General features: G+C 42.6%; 1 protein-coding gene across 5 annotated transcripts in view; it reads right to left on the bottom strand.

Moving 5' to 3' along the window:
• Positions 1-6,149: 6,149 nt before the first annotated feature.
• Positions 6,150-20,125, bottom strand: part of LOC126101165 (trichoplein keratin filament-binding protein) — a 796,043-nt gene continuing 782,067 nt past the window's right edge. For 4 of the 5 annotated variants that reach the window (XM_049911860.1, XM_049911861.1, XM_049911863.1 and 1 more), the window contains 2 exons: positions 19,981-20,124; positions 6,150-6,492 (listed from right to left, as the gene is read on the bottom strand). In XM_049911860.1, coding sequence (XP_049767817.1) covers positions 6,463-6,492; positions 19,981-20,124 — 174 coding nt within the window. In that variant the 3' untranslated portion in view covers positions 6,150-6,462. Of the gene's footprint in view, positions 6,493-15,064; positions 15,158-19,980; position 20,125 lie in introns of all 5 variants that reach the window. The other variant, XR_007522283.1, reaches the window with a different exon arrangement.

Below are 20,125 nucleotides of genomic sequence, written 5' to 3'. Positions count from 1 at the left end.
GGGCAGGCCAACAGAATGTGGGCCACCGTCAAAGCCGCCCCGCAGCGACATACAGGAGGGTCCTCCTGGCGCAGTAAATAACTGTGTGTTAGCCGGGAGTGGCCAATGCGGAGCCGACAAAGGACGACTGAGTCCCTGCGGTTGGCTCGCATGGAGGACCGCCACACAGTCGTCGTCTCCTTAATGGCACGGAGTTTATTGGGTGTAATCCGATCGCGCCATTCAGCGTCCCAAAGCGCAAAAACTTTTCGGCGGAGGACTGCCCGCAAATCAGCCTCTGGGAGGCCAACATCCAGAGATGGTTTATTCGTGGCCTCTTTCGCCAGGCGGTCAACATTTTCATTGCCCGGGATACCGACATGACCGGGGGTCCACACAAAGACCACAGAGCGGCCGCAACGCGCAAGAGTATGCAGGGACTCTTGGATGGCCATCACCAGACGAGAACGAGGAAAACACTGGTCGAGAGCTCGTAAACCGCTCAGGGAATCGCTACAGATAACGAAGGACTCACCTGAGCAGGAGCGGATATACTCTAGGGCTCTAAAGATGGCGACTAGCTCAGCAGTGTAAACGCTGCAGCCAGCCGCCAAGGACCGTTGTTCGGAATGATCCCCTAGAGTTAGCGCATACCCGACACGACCAGCAACCATCGAACCGTCGGTGTAAACAATTCCAGAGCCCTGATACGTGGCCAGGATGGAATAAAAGCGGCGGCGGAAGGCCTCTGGAGGGACCGAGTCCTTCGAGCCCTGTGCCAAGTCGAGCCGAAGGCAAGGGCGAGGAACACACCACGGGGGTGTACGCAGAGGCGCCCGGAAAGGAGGTGGAACAGGGAAAAACCCAAGCCCACAGAGAAGCTCCTTGACGCGTACGGCGATCGGACAACCCGACCGGGGCCGACGGTCTGGCAGATGGACGACTGACTGCGGGAACAGGACACGATAATTTGGATGCCCGGGCAAGCTTAGAACATGGGCAGCATAAGCGGCCAGCAAACGTTGGCGCCGGAACCGCAGTGGGGGTACACCTGCCTCCACTAGCACACTGTCCACAGGGCTGGTGCGGAAAGCACCAGTGGCAAGGCGTATCCCGCTGTGGAGAATTGGGTCCAGCACCCGTAACGCAGATGGGGATGCTGAGCCATAAGCCAGGCTCCCATAATCCAGACGGGACTGGATTAACGCCTGGTAGAGCCGCAACAGGGTAGAGCGGTCGGCGCCCCAGCGGGTGTGGCTCAAGCATCTCACAGCGTTGAGATGCCGCCAACACGTCTGTTTAAGCTGCCGGATATGAGGCAGCCAAGTCAACCGGGCATCGAAAACCACCCCCAAAAACCTGTGGGTTTCCACCACAGCAAGGAGTTCGTCGCCAAGATAAAGCCGCGGCTCAGGATGGACTGTTCGGCGCCGGCAGAAATGCATAACGCGGGTCTTGGCTGCCGAAAACTGAAACCCATGCGCTACAGCCCAAGACTGCGCCGTATGGATAGCGCCCTGTAGCTGACGTTCAACAGCTGCAATGCCAGTAGAGCTGTAATAAAGGCAGAAGTCGTCAGCATACAGGGAAGCAGAGACAGAATTTCCCACGGCCGCAGCGAGCCCGTTAATGGCTATTAAAAACAGACAGACACTTAAAACAGAACCCTGTGGCACACCGTTCTCCTGGACGTGGGTGGAACTATAGGAGGCTGCGACTTGCACGCGGAAGGTACGATACGACAGGAAATTGCGGATAAAGATCGGCAGAGGGCCCCGAAGACCCCATCCATGAAGCGTAGAAAGGATGTGATGACGCCATGTCGTATCGTACGCCTTCCGCATGTCGAAAAAGACAGCGACCAGGTGCTGACGGCGGGCAAAGGCAGTACGGATGGCCGACTCCAGGCTCACCAGATTGTCGGCGGCGGAGCGGCCTTTCCGGAACCCACCCTGAGACGGAGCCAGAAGGCCCCGAGACTCCAGTACCCAATTTAAGCGCCGGCTCACCATCCGTTCGAGAAGCTTACAAAGAACGTTGGTGAGGCTAATGGGGCGGTAGCTGTCCACCTCCAGAGGGTTCTTTCCAGGTTTCAAAATGGGGATGACAATACTTTCCCGCCATTGCGATGGAAACTCACCCTCGACCCAGAGACGGTTGTAAAGGTCGAGGAGGCGTCGCTTGCAGTCCACTGAAAGGTGTTTCAGCATCTGACAGTGGATGCGATCTGGCCCGGGAGCGGTATCAGGGCAAGCGGCAAGGGCACTCTGAAATTCCCACTCACTGAATGGAGTGTTGTAGGGTTCAGAAGCGTTGGTGCGAAAAGAAAGGCTCCGACGTTCCATCCGCTCTTTAATGGAGCGGAAGGCCTGGGGGTAATTCGCAGAAGCGGAACTCATAGCAAAATGCTCTGCTAAGCGGTTTGCAATGACGTCGGAGTCCGTACAAACTGCTCCATTCAGTGAGAGCGCAGGGACGCTGGCAGGGGTCCGATAGCCGAAGACCCGTCGAATCTTGGCCCAGACCTGCGATGGAGTGACATGGAGTCCAATGGTGGACACATACCGCTCCCAGCACTCCTTCTTGCCTTGGCGGATAAGGAGGCGGGCCCGCGCATGCAGCCGTTTAAAGGCGATAAGGTGGTCCATGGAGGGATGTCGCTTGTGACGCTGGAGTGCCCGCCGGCGATCCTTAATCGCTTCAGCGATCTCAGGCGACCACCAAGGCACAGCCCTCCGCCGAGGGGACCCAGAAGAACGGGGAATGGCAGACTCGGCGGCAGTGACGATGCCGGCGGTGACCGATGTAACCACCACATCAATGGCATCAGTTGAGAGAGGCTCAATAGCGGCAGTGGAGGAGAACAAGTCCCAGTCAGCCTTATTCATTGCCCATCTGCTAGGGCGCCCAGAAGAGTGACGCTGTGGTAGTGACAGAAAAATCGGAAAGTGGTCACTACCACACAGGTCGTCATGCACACTCCAGTGGACAGATGGTAAGAGGCTAGGGCTACAGATTGAAAGGTCAATGGCGGAGTAGGTGCCATGCGCCACACTGAAGTGTGTGGAGGCACCATCATTCAAAATCGAGAGATCGAGCTGCGACAATAAATGCTCAACGGTGGCGCCTCGACCTGTTGCCACTGACCCACCCCACAGAGGGTTATGGGCGTTAAAGTCGCCCAGTAATAAAAAAGGTGGCGGCAATTGGGCTATCAGCGCAGCCAGGACATGCTGCGCGACATCACCCTCCGGTGGAAGGTAAAGACTGCAGATGGTAAGAGCCTGCGGCGTCCACACCCTAACAGCGACAGCCTCTAAAGCTGTTTGGAGAGGGACAGACTCGCTGTGAAGTGAGTTAAGGACATAGATGCAGACGCCACCAGACACCCTTTCATAAGCTGCTCGGTTCTTATAATAACCCCGATAGCCACGGAGGGCGGGGGTGCGCATTGCTGGAAACCAAGTTTCCTGCAGAGCAATGCAGAGGAAAGGGTGAAGGCTGATAAGTTGGCGGAGCTCAGCTAGATGGTGGAAGAAACCGCTGCAGTTCCACTGGAGGATGGTTTTGTCCATGGCTGAGAAAGGCGTGCCGGGACTGGGACGGCAGATTACGCCGCTGGGTCACCTGCTGCCTCCGATTGAGCACCCGTGCTAGTGCTATTGCTATTCACGGCGTCTGAGGGACCGGCGAGATCGAGGTCCTCAGCGGACGCCAGAATCTCCACCGCGTCCTCAGACGCAGAGCTAGAAGGTTGCGATGGGGTGGCCACCACCGCGCGTTCCTTGGGCTTAGAGCTGCTCTTCTTTGATTTCTCACGCTGCTCCTTGGGTTTAACTGGCTGGGAGGGCTTCACCGATTCAGTCTCCGGGACTGAGGAGGATCGGGAAGCCCTTCGACCTGCAGATTGTGGGCACTTACGCCACTGTCTATCGTCAACCTTCCCGCCGGTGGAAACCTGGGAAGGGAGAGACCCAAGGGACCCCTTGCGAGCGTGAGAAGCCGAAGAAGTTGGACACTTCTCCGGCTTAGAAGCGGGGACCGACGTCCCCGATGAGGGGGATGGTGTTGCTCCTGAGGTAGGTGGCACAGGAGCAATCGGGTGGGTAGAGCCCCCCACTGGCAAGGGGGCAGGAGGAGTTGTACCACTCGTCGATCCGGCCGAAAGGCGCGAAACTGATGGGGCTAGCACAGGTGTTGTAACAGCGGCGTAGGAAGTTGTCATTCTCACTGGATGTAATCGGTCGTATTTCCGTTTGGCCTCAGTATAAGTCAGTCGGTCCAGGGTCTTATATTCCATGATTTTGCGCTCTTTCTGGAATATTCTGCAGTCTGGCGAGCAAGGTGAATGGTGCTCCCCGCAGTTGACGCAGATGGGAGGCGGGGCACATGGAGTATCGGGATGAGATGGGCGTCCGCAATCTCGACATGTGAGGCTGGAAGTGCAGCGGGAAGACATATGGCCGAACTTCCAGCACTTGAAGCACCGCATCGGGGGAGGGATATAGGGCTTGACGTCACATCGGTAGACCATCACCTTGACCTTTTCCGGTAACGTATCACCCTCGAAGGCCAAGATGAAGGCACCGGTAGCAACCTGATTGTCCCTCGGACCCCGATGAACGCGCCGGACGAAATGAACACCTCTACGTTCTAAGTTGGCGCGCAGCTCGTCATCAGACTGCAAAAGGAGGTCCCTATGGAAAATAACACCCTGGACCATATTTAAACTCTTATGTGGAGTAATAGTAACGTTAACATCCCCCAACTTGTCACAAGCAAGTAACCTGCGTGACTGGGCGGAGGATGCCGTTTGTATCAGTACTGAGCCAGAGCGCATTTTAGACAAGCCCTCCACCTCCCCAAACTTGTCCTCTAAATGCTCGACGAAGAACTGAGGCTTTGTGGAGAGAAAAGACTCCCCATCAGCTCTCGTGCAAACTAAGAATCGGGGCGAATAATTGTTACCTCCATCCTGGGACTTACGCTCTTCCCACGGCGTGGCCAGGGAGGGGAACGTTTTCGGATCGTACTTCTGAGCATTAAATTGAGCCCGAGAACGCTTAGAGACTGCTGGCGGCTGGCCGCCAGCGAGAGATGATGTACCACGCTTCATTGCGGGTCATCCGCCCTGATGCCACCTACTCCGACCAAGGGCCCTCCCCACGGGCGCCACCCAGCCACAGCAAAGGCCACCTGGCAGGATGGCCGTTGCCGGGAGTCCCGATACCCCAGGAGGATAGGCATCTACTCCTTGGCATACGTGGGGAGTTAACGGCGCAGGCATCAGTAGAGCGATCCCTGTGTTGTCAGGGGGCTACAACCAAGAGGGTACATGGCGGCCCCACCACAACGGACTGGCTACCGTGCTGGATCTTAGGTGCAAAACTGTCCAAGGTCGTCGCCGCAGTTAAAAGAAACACTGCAGAGGGCAGCGTGGTAATCGCACCCAGAGACGTATCCCCGCCCTAAAGATCGAAAACGAGCGGGACACCATGGCAACGACGTGAAAGCCGGCTAAAGGTCTAATTGCACGACGGATACAGTGCACCACGTAAGGCGCCCTTCCCCAATTGGCTCGCTCTTCGGAATAATTTAGAAAGATGGAGGTCAAACCCGAGAGGGGACCATCACATAAGGCCAAAACATTGAGACTCCTTTTAGTCGCCTCTTACGACAGGCAGGAATACCGCGGGCCTATTCTAACCCCCGAACCCGCAGGGGGGCCCAGTAGATGAAATTGTGGCGATTTACTGTACCATTGAGTTTGAACTGTGCCTCATCAGACGACACAAGCATCTCTGCAAACTCTTCATCGTTGCGCACCATGTTAGTAAACCACTCACAGTACTCAATCCTACAAAATGGGTCGTTCTCATTCATTGCGTGTAGCAATTGTGGGAAGTGAAAGGACTGGCTATGGACAGACAAAAGTGGAAGAGGCTTAACCCATGACAAGACCTGCTGTAAGGCAGAATACTATACTACTATTAACTTGGAAATCATAACAGTCTTATTTGGCTTGGATGGAGTAGCTTAGAGAAAGGAAAATCTAAATAAGTGTTTGCACACTAATTTTTACTGAATGAAATGGGTGTGTGCTCATGGTCATAATTATTTAATTTTCATATAAAAATAATGTTTCATTATTTCTATGAGAATATATCAGTGTTAATGATACCAGTTATGATAAAACTATTACAGTGATGTGATATAAAATCTGTATTTAGCATGGTCATGTTATACAACAAGCAATTCAGATAAAAACATAAAATGTGATGTGGTCTTGTAGTTACACTAGAAACACATTATATTGAATTCTGGTAATAGAAGTGCAATAACGATTTAACAATGAAACAGATAATATCAATGCACAACATATGTTACAATACTTTTAGACACAAAATCATCAAATTACATTCATGTTGTAACAACAAATAAAGCACCAACCAGCAATCTTCTAGCAGTTACTGATTAAGCTCGTCACCAAATAATGCGCTTCCTACGGTGATTCTGAAATAAGAGGAATAAACTTTATTTATTATTATGATTCAGTCTAGAAATAAGAAAGTTAACAACATCGTTCCAGCAAAAGAAGGATTGTATAAATTAACATCACAGCCACAAACTGTTTTAATTCTAAAAAATAAATATAAACATTGTTTTGGGTAAATGCATTCCATTACTATAGAGCCAGAAATAATATATTTTTTGTACATGTATACTTGCACAGGTAGAATAATTATCTACCAAGAAAACGTGTAAGCGAATGGCTCGGCAGAAAAGGACATATGTCAGGGGTTGATGCTCAGGAATTCCTTAGAAATTACATTTCTAGATGCATTATCAGAGAGAAAAAAATTTTTCTCCTTTTTTTTTCTTCTTTAACTAAAACAAATCATCTGCCTGAACAAGATTGTAACCAACATTTTTGTTGAAAGTGAGTTACAGTTGGAACAGCGTTGCATCTGACACCCTGCATCTGCTAGTTTGACTGTTTCCGCCTCACATTAGCAATTAAATCATAAAATTCTTTGATGCAGAAAACAACACTGTAAGTGACAGTGTCATGGGTAATGTACTGAATGTTGTGGTAATAAAAATGGTTGAATAAAAGAAGAATGTGTGAAGAACATTTGTGATGGAAGGACAATAAACATAAGGCACTGAAGAACAGTGGATAACTTTTCCTATCATGGAGAAATGCTCTTGTTCCTGGAAAATTGTCACCTGATGGGATGAATAGAGCACCATAACTACTATTCATAATGAAAAAAGATTTTTTATAATTTATGTAGCCAAAAATATATAGCTATATGTTAAAAATTTACAGAGTTCAAATATTGTGATATAACATTCAGTCAAAACTTGAGAAATTCCTTTTTACAGGGTATAAGTTTAGTAAGATGTCATAGGGGTTTTCCCTACAGGAAAGAACTATATATCCAATCATAGTCAAAGCCAATGGTAATGCATTCCTTGTTTGCAAGGTGTTGAGTCAGGGGATTTCAGGAACCTTAGTGACCCAAACCACAAATGTTTGAGGCTCATTCAAAATAACTGAGCATGTCCGCTAACAAATTTCATCTGATGACCCTACGACAATGATACTACTACACTAAGGGGAAGAAAAAGTCACAACATCCTGCAACTGTGGGCTTGTTTCTTTGTTCATTTATTTACATTTTCTCTGCATGGGGCCAGCACAACAATGGCTTTTGAAAAGACAGACATAACCTGTATGACAAAAATTATATTTACAAATTATGTTATTTGATATGATAGTTGTGTCTTACATCTATTTAATGCATAGCTTATATGCTATTGGTTAATATCAAAAGCAGTGTCTTACAATTATCTGAATAAATATAAACATTTTTTTTATTACAAAAGATTTTAACTTAGTATTAAAAATCAATCCTCTTACATGTTCTTAAATAATTTGGTAGTTTGTTAAACCACATCAAACCACTGATGCATGGGCTCCAATTGCCATTTTTAAGTTTGTGCTTTTCTGAAAGTAGTTATATGTTTTTGTTGTGCCATGTACACCACTGCATTTGATAACTGCAGCTGGTTGACATAAAAATGTAAGTAATTTAAATATGTATACAGAGAATATTGTAGAGTATTTGTGCTGCATGAAAACTTCATGATATGATTCTCTATGGCCTATCCCAAGTACAAGTCTTATTGCTCGTTTTTGTAACAGCAATATTCTTTTCATGCAGATGTAATGTTTGAGTAGGAATTATTTTGGTGAGCTTGGTATAGAGGTATTAGCCATTACTGACTTTTACACATAGAAAATGAATATGAAACTTGCTGGCAGATTAAAAATGTGTGCAAGTAAGTTCCATTTCACTCCGATGCAGAGTGAAAATTTCATTCTCAAAATTCATGTGGTTTGTCCAGTGCAGATTTTCATCAACATACACATGCAGATATTTACAGTTGTATTTTTCTGTTGCCAAGATGTTTCATATATTACTTACATTGGCATTGTGAGAACTGCCTGTTTTAAATGTCAATAATTGAAATTTGGTTACATTCAGTTTGAGGCCCTGACTGTTGATGTATTTCATTAATTATTTTACACCATTAGTACCAAAAGATTATAATTCCTTATACTCTCTACCAAAGAATAAGACTGAGAGGCCATCTGCATACCTTATATCATGGGAGTTAATAGGTAAAGCAATGTTGTTAATATATAGGGGAAAGAGAAAAGGAACAAGGACCGAGCCCGAATGTACGCCCTGTATGACTGTTTCACTGATGGACTGAAAGTTTATAATTTCTTCAACTAATTTAAATGTCAGTGTAGTGTATTGCTTACAGTTCAACACATATGTGGCTATACGATGCTTGGGTGGATCCTGTAAACAATATGAGTTCAGTTTTTTAAAAAGGAAAGCCATGTGTGTCGAATGCTTTTGTTAGGTCTAAAAATACACCTGCAGTTCGCACCCTCTGGTCCAACAGGTACACTTGAGATCTGCATCCTCTGTTCAGACAGGCAGTACACTTCATGGGAGAAATGTGTAGTTGCTATGGTCATACTTAGCCTTTTCTAAAGACACTCTAGGAATCTATAAGCAGTTTGTGTTTTGTGAAAAAGGCACTAAGCTGGGACAGGATAATACCTGTGAATATCTTACCTAAGGTGGGAATTAATGATATTGGTCTACAGTTATATACAACTTCCTTACTTCTCTTTTTGTACACTGATTTCAAAACATTTATTTTTAGAAGAGTTTGACACATATTTTACCTAATGCTGCAATTATCACATAGATAGGTGGTTATAAGATTTATTTTAAGCACCCCTCAGTAATTGTGTTGGATATGCCTTCCCATCCAGATGAATTTTTTTTTTCTTTAGCATGTGTATAACTTTCCAACTTCCTGCTCGTTTACCTCCCAAATTCAAAGTCAGCACACTGAGTGAGATGGCATGGGGTATCAACTTGTGAATCTATAACAAGGATTGGTTGGTTAGTAGGTGAAGTGAAATAGTTATTAAAAATATTACGCTTAGTGCTTGGGCTTTTTACAAAGTTACCATCATGTCTTATGCCGAATGGTTCCATGTTCATATATGGTTACTACCATTTTGACAATGCTTAACTACCTTTTGGGTTTCTCTAACAGGGTAACAGTAGCCATAATGTCTCAACAGGGTTGAACAGAAGTCACTCCATTTGTCATCAGACAAATCAGGTTTATTTTTAAAGGCATTAACATTTGTGCTATTCACAGTTCCTTTCTGCATAAGGACCTTTGTTATTTTTGGCACAGCTGAATTTATGTACTCTATCACACGACAAAAGTGGTCACAGTAATGAAAATCTAGGCTACTATAATTTAGCTTATGTGATTGTCTTTTAATCGTGCCTGTCTGCAACTTGACATGTGTTCTTTATGATAAGTGATAATCTGTCTTTTCCTACACTGTTGATATTCCTATGTGGAATTTCTATTGTTTGAGTTTTACCTTATCTATAATATTTCTGCTGATAATAGCATAATCTATTCTAGTGGAGGAAGTGTCCTTTACTCTAGTGTCTGGACTTACTATATTTACAAGATTATTTGAGCTTAATACATCAGTGAGTATCTAATTTACTGTACTATTAGAATTTGCACCTATATTACAATCACTAAATTTAGCAAGGTGATTAGGGCCAGCCCAGTGTGGTCAACTACCCTACTAAGTCTGTCCATAAAGCACATTACATGTGCAATGGTGGGCTATATACGCCAGTCATGTTATCGTCAGCTAATTTCAGATCATTATCTGTATTTTAACTGAACCTTCTGTAGTGTGGTGTTCAAGACAGGATTTTTTTTAACAGTTACATGTTTACTAACATTTATTGCCACACCACCACTTTGCAGAATTGCCTGCAATAATTATTAGGTAACAGGTAACCTTCTGATCTGTAATATATTCTTTCATTGGTTTTGGTCCATGTTTGGGCCGACTGGTACATGCGGCGAGCGCTCCTCTATGAATATTTGTAATAAATACAGTTTGTGCCCGAGACACTGAACATTTAAATGCATCACATTTAAGGGATTTGTTATAGGTTTAAAACTATGCTCTGATAACATTTATTTAGGTAACAATTTTTACAATAAATTATAATATGAACTGGATCTTTAGTACTGTTCTGTAATGACTTATTTCACAGTATGGGTTTGCTTCAAGTGAATAGGGTTCAGGCACATCAGAACTATGTCCTTGGACACTAGTGCAATGCTTCTTTATCCCAAGAAAGCCTTGCGCTTGCAATCCAGGGCAATAGGATCCTCCTCTTTAATACACTTGTCGCACAGTTCACTTAACTGGGAAACCAGCTTAGCCTTTCCTTTTTCTGTTTAAGAGCAGTCTGTGGCTTGTGTGTTTGTCACAGTTCATTTTTTTTTCCAGCTCAAAACTATGGAATTTTACTTCTTTATTGATGGGAAGAAAGCCAATGTGCACTACATGTGTATACCGGGAGGAGTCATCCAAGATGTGGAAAGGGTCCTTCCAGATGCCATGAGGGGTACAGGGTGCAGCCAACTGCAGGTAGTGGCTCATGTCGGCACTAATGACTTGTGTCGCTATGAATCAGAAGATATTCTCTCTGGTTTCTGGTGGCTGTCTGATTTGGTGAAGACTGTCAGTCTTGCTAGTGAGATCATCTGTAGTATCATCGACAGGACCAATTTCAGACCTTTGGTACAGAGCCGAGTGGAGGGTCTGAATCAGAGGCTCAAATGGTTCTGGGACCGTACAGACTGCAGATTCCTTGCCATGCACTATAGGGTGATGGGGTTTCAGGTTTAACTAAATAGGTCAGGTGTCCACTACACACAGGAGGCGGCTACATGGGTAGCAGGGGCTGTGTGGCATTGACTGGGCAGTTTTGTAGGTTAAACAGTCTCGGGAAAGATAAAAAAGGGCTCCAGTCTCAAAGGGTACAGGGCAAAGAAATGGCAAGAATCGACCAAGCAACAGTCGGTATTGTAGCTGTGAATTGTCATAGCTCTGTTGGAAAAGTACCAAAGCTTCAATCGCTGATAGAAAACACTAATGCTGAAATCGTTATAGGAACAGAAAGCTAGCTAAAGATGGGGCTAAATTCTGCCAAAATTTTTACAGAGGCACTAACCGTGTTCAGAAAGGATAGATTAAATAAAATGTGTTTGTGTCTGTTTGTAGTAGTTTATCCTGTAGTGAAGTTGAAATAGATTGTTCCTGCGAATTACTATGGGTAGAGGTTATACTCAACAGCTGTACCAAAATAATAATTGGCTCCTTCTACTGAACCCCCCCCCCCCCCCGCCCCCCCGACTCAGATGATGTAATAGCTGAACAGTTCAAAGAAAACTTGAATCTCATTACAAGTAAGTACCCTACTCATACAGTTATAATTGGTGGAGACTTCAATCTACCCTCGATTTCTTGGCGAAAATACATGTTCAAAGCCAGTGGTAGGCAGAAAACATGTTCCGAAATTGTACTAAATCCTTTCTCTGAGAATTACTTTGAACAATTAGTTCATGAGCCAACACGAATTGTAAATGATTCTGAAAACACACTTGACATCTTAGCTACAAATAATCCTGATCTAATAGAGAGCGTCATGACAGATACAGGGATTAGTGAACACAAGGTCATTGTAGCGAGGCTCAACACCATATAAACCAAAACCACTAAAAATAAACGCAAAATATATCTATCTAAAACAGCAGATAAAAATTTGCTTGATGCCTTCCTAAGAGTGAGTCTCCATTCCTTTCAAGCTAATAATGTATGTGTAGACGAGGTATGGCTCAAATTCAAAGATACAGTATCGACAGCAATAGACAGATTCATACCGCATAAGGTAATAAGAGATGGGGCTGATCCACCATAGTACACAAAACACATCAGAACACTGTTGCAGAAGCAACGAAAAAAGCACACCAAATTCAGAAGAACGCAAAATCCTCAAGACTGGCTAAGTTTCACAGAAGCTCGAAATTTAGAGTGGACATCAATGTGAGGTGCTTTTAATAGTTTCCACAATGAAACATTGTCTCAAAACATGGTAGAAAACCCAAAGAGATTCTGGTCATATGTAAAATACACTAGTGGCAAAAAAAAAGTCTATACCGTCACTGCGCGATAGCGATGGAAATGTTACCGATGATGGTGCCACTAAAACGGAGTTACTAAATGCAGTTTTCTGTAATTCCTTCATGAAAGAAGATGAAGTAAATAGTCCAGAATTTAAAACCAGAACAGCTGTTAGCATGAATGACATAAAAGTAGGTATCTTAGGTGTTGCGAAACAACTCAGATCACTTAAGAAAGGCAAGTCTTCCGGTCCAGATGATATACCAACCAGGTTCCTTTCAGAGTATGCAGACACAATAGCGCCTTTCTTAGCAGTCATATACAACCACTCACTTGACGAAAGGTCTGTTCCTAAAGACTGGAAAGTAGCACAGGTCACACCAATATTCAAGAAGGGAAATAGGAGTAACCCATTGAATTACAGACCCGTATCACTGACCTCAGTTTGCAGTAGGATTTTGGAGCATATACTGTACTCGAACATTATGAATCACCTTGAAGAAAATGACTTATTGATACATAACACAGATTAAGAAAATATCTGTTCTTGTGCAAAACACCTAGCTCTTTATTCCCATAAAGTAATGAGTGCTGTCGACAAGGAATCTCAGATCGATTCCATATTCCTAGATTTACAGAAGGCTTTTGATACCATTCCTCACAAGTGACTATTAATTAAATTGCATGCATATGGAGTGTTGTCTCAGTTGTTTGACTGGATTCGTTATTTCCTCTCAGAGAGGTCACAGTTCATAGTGATAGACAGTAAATCATTGAGTAGAACAGAAGTGATATCTGGCGTTCCACAAGGTAGTGTCATAGGCCCTCTGCTGTTCCTGATTTACATAAATGATCTAGGTGATAATCTTAGCAGCCCCCTTAGATTGTTTGCAGATGACGCTGTAATTTACCATCTAGCAAAATCATCAGACAATCAATTCCAATTACAAAATGATCTAGAGAGAATTTCTGTATGGTGCGAAAAGTGGCAATTGGCACTAAACAAAGAAAAGCGCGAGGTCATCCACATGGGTGCTAAAAGAAATCCGATAATTTTGGCTATGATAAATCGCACAAATCTAAGGGCTGTCAATTCAACTAAATACCTCAGAATTACAATTATGGGCAACTTAAATTGGAAAGACCACATAGATTATATTGTGGGGAAGGCGAAAAAGACTGTGCTTTGTTGGCAGAACACTTAGAAGACCTGACAAAGCCACTAAAGAGACAGCCTACATTACACTTGTCCACCCTCTGCTGGAATATTGCTGCGCGGTATGGGAGAAGACGTGAGAAAGCCACTAAAGAGACAGCCTACATTACACTTGTCCACCCTCTGCTGGAATATTGCTGCGCGGTATGGGATCCTTACGAGGTAGGATTGACGGAGGACATCAAAAAAGTGCAAAGAAGGGCAGCTCATTTCGTGTTATCGCGCAACAGGGGTGAGAGTGTCACTTCTATGATTCGCAAGTTGGCATGGCAGTCACTGAAACAAAGGCAGTTTTCTTTGCAGTGAGATCTATTTACGAAATTTCGATCACCAACTTCCTCTTCCAAATGTGAAAATATTTTGTTGAGACTCACCTACATTGGGAGAAATGATCATCAAAAATAAGATAAATCACAGCTCGAACGGAAAGGTTTAGTTGTTCCTTTTCCCCACGCACCATTCGAGAGTGGAATGGTAGAGAAGTAGTATGAAAATGGTTCGATGAACCCTCCACCAGGCACTTAGGCATAAATTGCAGGGTAACCATGTAGATGTAGATGTAGTATTAACTGTTGTGGCAGATCATGTTGTCCTGGCACAGTTGCGATGATGACATTTATATTAAGTAGTTTTGGTAATCCGTTTCGAGAGCATCACAGAGCAGTCTTGTTTTACTTTCTATACACATCGTTTCCAATACCTATAATCATAACCCGATTGTCTTTATTTAGTTGGCTTGTCTCTATTACAATATTCTCCAACATTGCAGTTAACTTGACACCAGGTTTAACCTTAGTGACACTGAATGTTTTGAACATATAATATCTTGGAAGTGTGTGGAGACGTCTTTTACATGACTGTCAGCATATGGTAAGGGTCCTCTGGTGCATCTTCGCATCAGAAAGGTCACTTTATTTTTTTATTTTTTATTTATTTATTTATTTAGTTTTTTTGGGAGTTTTGTATTTGCTTTTCTGTTTGCCTACATTGGTTTTATTACCATAGTCTGCACCTAGTGCTGAAAATTTGTTTGACTACACTATCACTGGGACCGTAATTACACGTTGAATTTGTTCAAATGTTTTGCTCAGCATATACCAAGTTTCATGCATGGACAACAATATTGTCTCATCAAAGCATTGTGGAAAGGCTGAGAGATACTGGGAAATGAATACTGTTGATTGCTAAAATTTCAATTTTCTTTATCTTATATGATAAACTTTCACCAGTCAAAACCACACAAAAGAAAGACTTACTTGATATCTGCCAATATATCCCAGCTGAAATATGGAATTGTTATCAGCATCTACCAAATTAGTATGACTGAGGACGTTTAATGCTTATTGGATCTGTAGACAAAATATATTGATAGACCAAATAAAATTCTATTACATGCACTGATAAACATATATTGTCTACAGACTAGCATTTAGCAAATTATGATCATTTGCAGAAATGTTCATCATATTGGATTACAATTTTGTTTGCACCATTCATGCTATTATGTACACATATTTCTATATGACAACAATGGGAAGTTTCTGAATGGAATAATATGTAAAATAAAGGAAAGGCTACTATGCACCTACAGCAGATGGACATGTGTCATGTAAAAACATGCAACTGAAGACAGTAGTCACACTAGCTATTGAGCTCTTGCTCTTTCTCTAGGAAAAGTACACATATTTGAATACACAACCACACAGACACCCAAACGCATATACCCATGGCCAAGTGAGGGAGACTGTTGATCAGCAATTACTGAGAGCAGTTGCCTGGGTATGAGAGATAGAAATCCTTTCATCTTGTTGGGCAGTCACTGAGTCACCTGTCAAAAAAGCTAATTCACACAATCCCACTGCCCATTCCTTGCCTCATGCATCCTTCCTTACCCACTCACAATCTCTGTCTCTCTCTACCTGGGCAAGTGCTCTCCAATAAGCACTAAACAATAGTCAGTCAAACTGCAACTGCAGTTGCTGCATTTGGGTGTCTACATGGTTCATGTATGTGAATGTGTGTACTGTTGCAAGAGAAAGGGCAAGAGCTCGAAAGCTAGTGTGAATACTGTTTTCTGTTGCACGTTTCATTGTAACACACATCAGTCAGGTAAGCGGTTGCCTTTCTTTCCTCTATTTTACATATATATTCTATATGGTTTTATAGTATTTTCTATTCTCCTTTAAGAACGTATTTTCTGTTTAATGTAAGTTACATCTTTTTTTTTATTATAGTACCATATTGCAGTTTGTCTTGAGCTATAGTAACATAAAATCATTTATACTATAGTAACTCTTCACGCTCTCCAATGTTTTAAGAAATTTTTTGAAAGTATTTTAATATCTCTCCCAAGTTTGAGGAGAGTTTTTCTTGTGCTTATGGCTTTGGTATTTCATGGCACAGTGTATAGGCTTGTGGAAGAGGTTCCATTTCCTTGTGTCATGGTTGTGCTGTGTCTTGATATCTTTATTATTCGCAACATATTCAAATTTTGTCCAGCATACGAGTTGTATAGGTATATGCTCAGTAGTGATAGTGTTAGTATCTCAAGAGCTTTAACTGCTGGCCTACATGATTCTCCATCTAAGATTGGTTATCATTCTTATTGCTCTTTTTGTGAATTAAATGCCCTATTAATGTTTGATCTGGAGGTGCCTTCTCACAGAACCAAGCCATAAGTTAATGCCGACTGGATTAGTGCAGAGTGTGTCATTTTCATAATATTTGTATCTTGTTAGATAGCTGAATTTTTGGCAGCACCCATCGGTTTGAGTTTTCCACTTCTGTATTCTACACACGTTTAGTGTAATTACAACAGAAACTAAGTTAAATTTTTCACTTTCTTCTGTTGCTGTTGCTTATGTATACTTCTACTGCAATAAACATTATGGTTTTGATCTATTTTGTTATGTTTTCTCAAAACAAGCAAAACAAGCTTTCTATTTCCACAAAGAGTAACCCAGCTTAACCAGAGTGTTTCAGCAGAAAAATGTCATAACTGCGCAAATCCAGCATTGTTCATCCAGGAAAATTAAAACAGTGCTATTTTCCAAAGACAACATAAGCAGTTGTGTAATTACAATTGTGTACTTATAAAAATATGCAAGATCAATTTTAACACATATATACTGACTGACTCAAGAAAGGCCAAATCGGTATGTCTAAAATAGCTTATTTTTCTCCTGAAAATTTGCTTTCTTGTTGAACAATTAAAATGTGCACGATGAAGACCTTTGAAGGAAAATTTTCCCTAATTGGTGAGCATACTGTAAAATCAACCACTAGCAACACAGTTGGACCTACAGATTCTGGAGTGCCTGAAACATTGTGCAAAGGGGAGTTGGAGCATCTTGGAAACACTGAAAACAAAAAGAAAAATTTTGGAACAATAATAATCTGCCACTGGTTGGATTAAAATCTTTTATTTTGCGTTCGCAACTGTTATGCATTTTCATGTGACTGGTCTATCGTGTCTTTATGCTGAAACATGAATGCTACAAATATCTGAAGCTACTGAGCCCAGGGTCTGAATAAAGCCAAAAAATCTGGAGCCTTTTTTATCACTATTACTTCCCTTTGAAGAGAAATAAAATGGCATTACTGGCCCACAGACTCCATCTGGTGATGTTCAGCCACCTAGCGCAATTGCTTGTAGTGTACACCACTTGGCAACTTGAATGTCTGATGATATGAATATAATAGAGGGAAACATTCCACGTGGGAAAAATATATTTAAAAAGAAAGATGATGAGACTTACCCAACAAAAGCGCTGGCAGGTCGATAGACACACAAATAAACACAAACATACACACAAAACTCTAGCTTTCGCAACCAACGGTTGCCTCGTCAGGAAAGAGGGAAGGAGAAGGAAAGACAAAAGGATTGGGTTTTAAGGGAGAGGGTAAGGAGTCATTCCAATCCCGGGAGCGGAAAGACTTACCTTAGGGGGAAAAAAGGACAGGTTTACACTCGCACACACACACATATCCATCCACACATACACAGACACAAGCAGACATTTGTAAAGGCCAAACAAATGTCTGCTTGTGTCTGTGTATGTGTGGATGGATATGTGTGTGTGTGCGAGTGTAAACCTGTCCTTTTTTCCCCCTAAGGTAAGTCTTTCCGCTCCCGGGATTGGAATGACTCCTTACCCTCTCCCTTAAAACCCAATCCTTTTGTCTTTCCTTCTCCTTCCCTCTTTCCTGACGAGGCAACCGTTGGTTGCGAAAGCTAGAGTTTTGTGTGTATGTTTGTGTTTATTTGTGTGTCTATCGACCTGCCAGCGCTTTTGTTGGGTAAGTCTCATCATCTTTCTTTTTAAATATATGAATGTCTGATGAAGATGAGATGAATGACTAGGACAACACAAACACTAAGTCCCAAATGAAGAAAATCTCCAACCCGGCCAGGAATCGAACTCGGGGCCCAACAAAATTGAGATAGCAAAGCTAACCACTGGACTATGAGCCGCTGACCTTAGAAGGGAACATTTACTTGTTAAGAATACCTGTAAACTAGTAAATAATAATGAGACCATGACATAATTGTTGCAATTCAAAAGTAGTCACAGTCAGATCCAAAAAAAAATGAGATTCCTAGAATACTTTTCATTTTTAAGATAATAGTATCCTGTGGTTGCTGTTACAGCATGTCCAGAGCTTTGAAACTACTCACAAAGGCTTCCTAGACTTGTTTGAGAAGTCTGCATGCTTTGTATTGCATCAGATCTTTGAAGTCCTTGTGCAATGCATTAGTCTGAAAGCTGTGGACACCCTAAGCAGTAACCAGTATGGGGTGGTTCAAAAAGATTCACCTGGTTTCAGAAGATTACATCTACCACATGAATGAAGATGGAAACCTACGGTACATTTAGCTAATGACTGAAAACAAAATTTTATCTTGGCACCATTCGTAAGTTACTGATTCATATGGTTGCCACCAGGTGTAACCCTGATGCAAACAGTTCACTCGCTCGTTCTTTCATTACCCAACGTGTATCAAGTCAAGATAGCTATTAAGACAGCAAGAAAAGGTATTTTGCGTTGTATGTTCAAAGTGGTACAATGAACTTGAAACTGTGTGATGTGGCATCCAGAGAGGGACACAGCACTTCCTCAGCAGTGGATCAGCAATAAGGGTCAGATGGATTTCGCACTGCATCACTGGCCTCCAACGCCAACTGATGTCACACTATGTGATTTTTTGTTTTTTGTTTTTTAATTGTGTGGATTTAGGAAATACCTCATCCACATGCCTCTCCCTCCAACAACTTTGAGTGAGCAGTGATGCTACATACTAGCAGCCGTAACTGCAGCACCAACAAACTTGATGTAAATAAATATTGTACCAAAGGGAGATAAAATGCACACCAAAAATATTCCAGAGCAGCCTATCAAAGAAGCATAATTAACAATGATGTCATACTACATAACAAAATAAAAGAGTAACTAAAAATTGCTGCATACCCAATACTTGAAACATAACTAATGGTATTTCTAATAAAGCACTGTTTCTATTCTGTAAAATAATTCCTGGATTTGTAAAATAAATGTTACTTAAAATTTAATTGTAAGAACAGGTACTTTATTTTTAATTTTCCTACTAATTTGCTGGTATTATGTATTACTGTACTTTATTTTCAACTGTCCTTCAACAGTTACTGATAAATTAGGATTATATGAATATCTATGTACTTATTTTCTCTCCTCTACTTATTAAGTATAACTGCATCCTCATTTTGACCTTTCCAATATCAGTTGTACAAGTTTGGTGAATGAAATAACAGCTAGACCAGTAAAAATCAATCAGTCAATCAATTTAACTTACCAGAAAGTGAAACTACAAAGTAATTCACTAATAGGAAAAGTCAGGTAACAGCTTGTTTTCGTGTAACCCACTTATTTAATGCCCTGAGAACCAAGCTGAGGAGAGGGGAAGAAGCGTAAGTTAAATAAGTGCCTTGAAACTGATTTACTTATGTGTTAATAATGTCTCTGAGTTGACTGGTAGTATGAACTAAGGACTGTTCAACAGGAAATAGTATGTTTTAAATCAAACACAAGATCAAGGCACCATTTTTCTTCTAGTGGTAAAAACATAAATACGAATTTATTTTAAATTCTCCTTTCAGATCCATAATATATTGATCTATAAATTGGCAGAACTTACTGGTAACAGATAAGCTTCTTTTTCCAAGCGCCTCATCTCAGCAAGAATCCGTTCTTCCTCTTCAATGATCTTTCGTTTTTCTCGTTCAGCAGCTTCTCTTTCCTTTTGGAGTTGGTCCACTTCATCTAGTTGTTTTTGCAATAGC

Source organism: Schistocerca cancellata, chromosome 9, assembly GCF_023864275.1.
Source record: "Schistocerca cancellata isolate TAMUIC-IGC-003103 chromosome 9, iqSchCanc2.1, whole genome shotgun sequence".
Taxonomy (NCBI): Eukaryota; Metazoa; Arthropoda; class Insecta; order Orthoptera; family Acrididae; genus Schistocerca; species Schistocerca cancellata.
Note: the sequence above shows the minus strand (reverse complement) of the source record. Positions and strands in the feature narration are given on the sequence as shown.